Below are 5,090 nucleotides of genomic sequence, written 5' to 3' on the forward strand. Positions count from 1 at the left end.
GGGGGCAGGGAGCTATCTCCTGCCCCCTAGTAGACAGCTGACAAGTAGCAGATACGGGTCCCTCCCAGCTGTCTACATGAGCACTATAGCACCATTATTAATGCCAAGTAAATTTGCTACTTGCATTAGGGAGATTTACTGTGAAATAAGCATGGGCACATGTAGACCTATGTGCTTACTTCACAGTAAATTATTCTAATTTGCCATTAAGCATCTCATGTAGATGCACCCACATTAGAGGTACTAAATTGAACATGCAGTAGCAAAGGCACATTAATGAACATGTAGACACAACCTCTGTGCCTTGGATCCTTATTACTAAAGTGGAATAGTAATTACTATTACTTTCCTGCTTCAGATTGTGAGCATAACTTCATCAAAGTTGGCAAGAGGTAAGGATTCTTGTGGGTAATATTTTTTTACTGAAAAGAGAAATTCCTAGGGGTAGCAGACAAGCAAATCATAGAAGAATGAATAGCTTGATTAGTGGAAAAATAAGATGTTTCAAAAGGAAAAAGTTGTTATCATGTGTAGTATGAAGAAAGATTATCCAGAGTCAAGTAGATTTATAGTATGCCATGCAGTCTGTGGCAGTGCATTTGCAGTGCCTGCCACGTTAAGGGCTGAGTCAAGCAGTCAGCAGGTACTTGATTGCAGCAGCCATTTTAAAACATTGGCTGCCTATATAAACACAGCAGTTGGCTGCTGGCAGCCAGACAGAAATGTCACCTGGCTGAAAGGCTGTATGAAACATCTCACAGGTAAGAGCAGGAGGCTCTTGGTCCTGGGCATGATCTAAAACTGCACCCTGCTGGGGATGGGTAGCCTGGTAGGGCTCTTAGTGGTGTGGGAGCCTTCAGGAAATGACAGGCCAGTTACCTCCATGGTGAAAAGTGAGGAGGGGTGCCTTAATCCCAGCCCCCATCTTTGGGTGGGCTTTGGAGGCAGTTGTGGGAGTAGTGGGGCCAGGCATGGCAAGTGGAGTGCCACCTGAGCCCAGCAAGGATACAAGACCCCAGAGGGGGTAGCGTCTCCACATGGGAGTAGTGGGGGCCAGGTACGCTCATGTGTAGGAGCCCAGCAGAGATGTAAGAACCCAGAGACCCCAGAGGGGGTAGTGTGGGGAGCATAGAGTGTGACCTTGCACAGAGTAGGGCTGAATGGGAGTAGGTCTGAAGGGCTGTGCATGATGGGGTCTGAGTAGGGCTGAATGGGAGTAGGCTTGATGGGCGCTCCCAGGGGCATGTTGAGTAGGGCCAAACTGGGAGTAAGCCTGAAGGGCAGTGCAAGGGCCAGCCCCCGGAGTAGTTGATAGTGAGGATGAGGAGAAGACCCCAAGGTTGGGGTGTGATGTAGAAGCCCTAGAGTGGGTGCAGGAGAAACCCCAGGAGTGGGGTGTAGGCCAAGGTATGTCTTAGATGCCTGAGGCTTTAGTTGGGCCAGAGGCTGAGTAGGGTGGCTCAACCAAAGAGTTAGGGGTGAGTCCTGACCCTGGTAAATCCTCCACTGCAAGGAGGTTGAGTGTGGGTCAAAAGGAAGACCTAAAGGTTAAGCACAATGACCTGCTGCTCCAGGGAGGGAGTGAGCATTCCTTTTGAGGACCTGGAGCACCAGCTGTGGTGTAGATTATGATTGCATAATGTGGATGCCATCTGCAAGGCATGGGCTGAGGTGTAGGGGAGGTTTGGAGCTGCAGATAGTACCCCTCTGGCATCGGGGCATGTAATGGGTAGTCTTCTACATTTTCCACCAGTTCATGGGAACAGCAATGTTATGGCAGGAGAGACTGGATGAACTGCACCATACACGGGTGGGTGGGCTGACATGAGGCCCGGACCCGAGCGTGCCCCCTGTCACACAGTCAATATCAGTATCTAATCCTTGGTTCTTAGTGTCCAGCCAGCTTCTTTTTTTTTTTGTTCTTAGGCTCAAAGATTATGATATACTGAGATGTTATGCTGATGAGGATTATATTCCTGAGGTAGATGTCTCTACAGAGGCAGACATGTAGTTGTTTGTTATAAACATGTCCATCAATGTTGGTGGAATACTTAGAATTTGAAGTGCATCTCCTTTGCTTTTCTCATTATTTTTCTCTTCTAATAAAGATTTTACTTTTGTCTTGTGGCAGCCACTACTCAGAAGATGTCTGTGTATTAGATGCAGTTTTGGAACGTTCCTTGACGAAGCCCAGCTGTCAGTATTTAGCTGAAAAATGCCTCAAAGAGCAGCCACTCCATTTCTTGCATTCTGGCCCCTGCCGTGCTGACACTAACCTAAAATGGCCTATTGAGAGGACAAAACTTTCCACAAGTAGCTCAAAGAAAGTGGCCTGTGGATATGACACGTGCTATGACTGGGAAACATGTTCAGGTATGACTTCTGCGTGCTGTGATTTGCCTTGTCCTCAAACAGTAACAAGAAAATGCAGGGGCTGCTTCACCATTCTTGGAGTGAGATTTATAGCCCTTTTGATTCGCATCTGAACTACCCTTAATGAAAAGAGGCAGGGGGAGTTTTCTTTTTACCCCTGGTGTGACTCAGGTCTGCATTTTACTGGGCATGTCTACACAATATGCTGACTGCACGGTAGCCAAATAATACTGTGCAGTAGCACATCACAGCACTGCCAGTGCTAGTATGCTACTGCACAGTATTATTCAGCTACTGAACAGTAGCATCACTTAAATGCAGTAGCACCAGCAAACACCTTTTTATTTAGTACTTGTATAATCAGGAGCTAAATAATCAAGTACTAAATAAATGCGCAGTAACCACTGCGTAGTAACATCTTGTGTAGACACGCCCACTATCTTTCAGTTGCAAATGGTTTAGATCTGGCTACACCAGCTGTATTTCATATGGAAACCCTCTTAACAAGAGAATCAGTCAGATATCCATTCTCTGTGTATTGTCATAGTTTCACAAGGGAGACAGACTTAAAGACAAAGGAAAATATTATCTAGTTGTGATTTCCCAGCACCTTGTATCCAAAAATCACAAAGGGTGCATCCACACAAATGCACACGTATGGGTTGCAGCATCTCAAAGTCCTTTGAGATGTTGCAAGAGGCACATGTGGGAACAAAAATATTCTCTGCATGGCTGATTTGCAGTGTGGGGGCAAAATTAGACCCCTAGATACCCAGGGGTCAAAAAAACCATGGGGGGGAGGGGGGAAGCGGGGCAGGGCACAGTCCCCAACTGTGCCCTGAGGCAACCGGAGGCTCAGTCCTCCATAGGGGTAGTGTGGCAGGGCACTGTTTGTGCCTACCACTTTAAGGGCCTGGCAGCTCCAGGTGCCTCATGAGGGCAGCCATTTTGAATCTGGGGCTGTCCATATAAACAGGGCAGTTTGGCTGCTGGAAGCCAGGCAACAACACTGCCTGGCCAGAGGGCTGCTGGTGTCATCTAGAGGTAAGGGAGGAGGTGTAGAAGATGGTAAGGAGGCTTCTGGTCCTGGGTACAACCTAAAACTGCACCCTGGCGGGAGTGGGCGGCCAGGTGGGGCTCCCAGTAGTGTGGGAGCCCCCAAGAAATGCCAGGCCACTTACCACCCTGGTGAAAGGTGGGTCTGGAAGGGGGACTCCAGGAAGAAGAGTGTGAGGCCATGGACTTGCGAACCTGTCTGACATTTCCCCCAACTGGTCAATGCTGGGGCCAGGACCGGAAGGGTCAAAGGGCCAAGGGGCCCACCTCAAGGAACACCCAAGAGCTGAGGGCCTAGGGTTCCAACTGGCCTGGAGGTGGGCCAGGGGGGAGCAGCTCAGGGACCCACATTTGCCGAGGATGAAGGCAGAATAGGCCACATGAAGAGAGGAATACAGGAGGGGTTCAATAGTAGGATTCTGGGGCCCAGCGTGAGGCCGGTGATGATAAGAACATCTAGATGCCATCTGCGAGGCTTGGGCTGCAGTGTAGGGGAGGAAAGGAGCTGCAGATACCACCCCTGGCATTGGGGCAGGAAATGGGCAGCCTCCCACTTAATTACATCATTTAACTAATTAACAACAGGACATGGTGGGCGAGAAGGCAGGGGGTTAGCCCAGAAACAGGTGGGTGGGCCACGGTTAAATCAGCGCTGAGCTGGCCCCCTGTTACAGGTAGCCAGCCAGAGTGTCTCTATGGCTGGCCCTCACCCCGGTGCTGAAGCACACTGCCTGCCTGTGCAGCGGAGGCAGTATGCCAGCTGCAGGGGGGTGGACCTGGGCTCCTGACGGTAAGAAGTGGGTGGGTGGGGGCTGGAGGAGGGGATTAGGGACCATAGGGGGAGCCCTGCTGGCCCTACCTACTTCTGCAGACCCCAGATAGGGCCCTGCCTGGTGCTATCCCCCACCTGCCCCTCCAAGCCTCCCATCACTGCCCTGCCTGCCTCAACTGCTGCCCACTCTGAGCCCCCCGATAGCTGCCCCCCTGATGGCTGCCCTGCCCAGCCCAGCCCTTGCCTGTCCCCCCAGCCCCCCTGATCGCTGCTCCACCCGGCCCCATCCCCCACTTGCTCCCTGAACCCTCCCCAATTGCTGTCCTGCCCACCTCCATCCCTTGCTCCCCAAGCCCCCCCAGTCACTGCCCCACATGGCCCCATCCCCTGCCTGCCCCCTGAGTTGCTCCAATTGCTGTCCTGCCCAATCCCAGGATCCTGGAAATTAAAGCCCTGCATTCACCAGCAGTAGCAGCTGCCATCGGGGTCACTGGGGCCTTGTGGCAGAGCGCCCCCCCGTCCAACACGGGGCCTGGGTGACAACTGCAGTGGCCCTAGCTGCCTGACAGTGCATAGAGCTGTGCAGTGCCCTGCTCACCCTGGATGCACCTGTGCAATATGGCAGTGGCAATGCAGGTGTTAGGCAGCCCGGGTTAGGCCCTACTGCCCCACACTGGGGCCTCGTGGCAGAAGCTGCCCCATACAGTGTCCCCACAGCAGCTGCTACTGCTGATGAGTGTGGGGCTTTTTTTTTTTAAGTGCAAAGAGGGCTGGGGCTGAGGGGGCAGCCATTGGAGGACTGGGGGTGCAAGCAAGGGATGGGGCTGAGTGGGGCACCCATTGCGGGGGTCTGGTGGAGTGGGCAGGGGGTGGGGCAGCCATTGGGGGC

At 52.2% G+C, this 5,090-nt stretch overlaps 1 protein-coding gene across 2 annotated transcripts in view; it reads left to right on the forward strand.

Annotated features, from left to right (window-relative positions):
• The window catches only part of LOC109297861 (complement component C6-like), a 74,465-nt gene that overhangs the window by 53,430 nt on the left and 15,945 nt on the right, over nucleotides 1-5,090 (forward strand). For both annotated transcript variants that reach the window (XM_019517916.1, XM_019517917.1), the window contains exon 17: nucleotides 2,132-2,373. In XM_019517916.1, coding sequence (XP_019373461.1) covers nucleotides 2,132-2,373 — 242 coding nt within the window. The remainder of the gene's footprint in view (nucleotides 1-2,131; nucleotides 2,374-5,090) is intronic.

The sequence above is a fragment of the Gavialis gangeticus genome, unplaced genomic scaffold, assembly GCF_001723915.1.
Source record: "Gavialis gangeticus isolate Ggan-Ray unplaced genomic scaffold, GavGan_comp1, whole genome shotgun sequence".
Lineage (NCBI taxonomy): Eukaryota > Metazoa > Chordata > Crocodylia > Gavialidae > Gavialis > Gavialis gangeticus.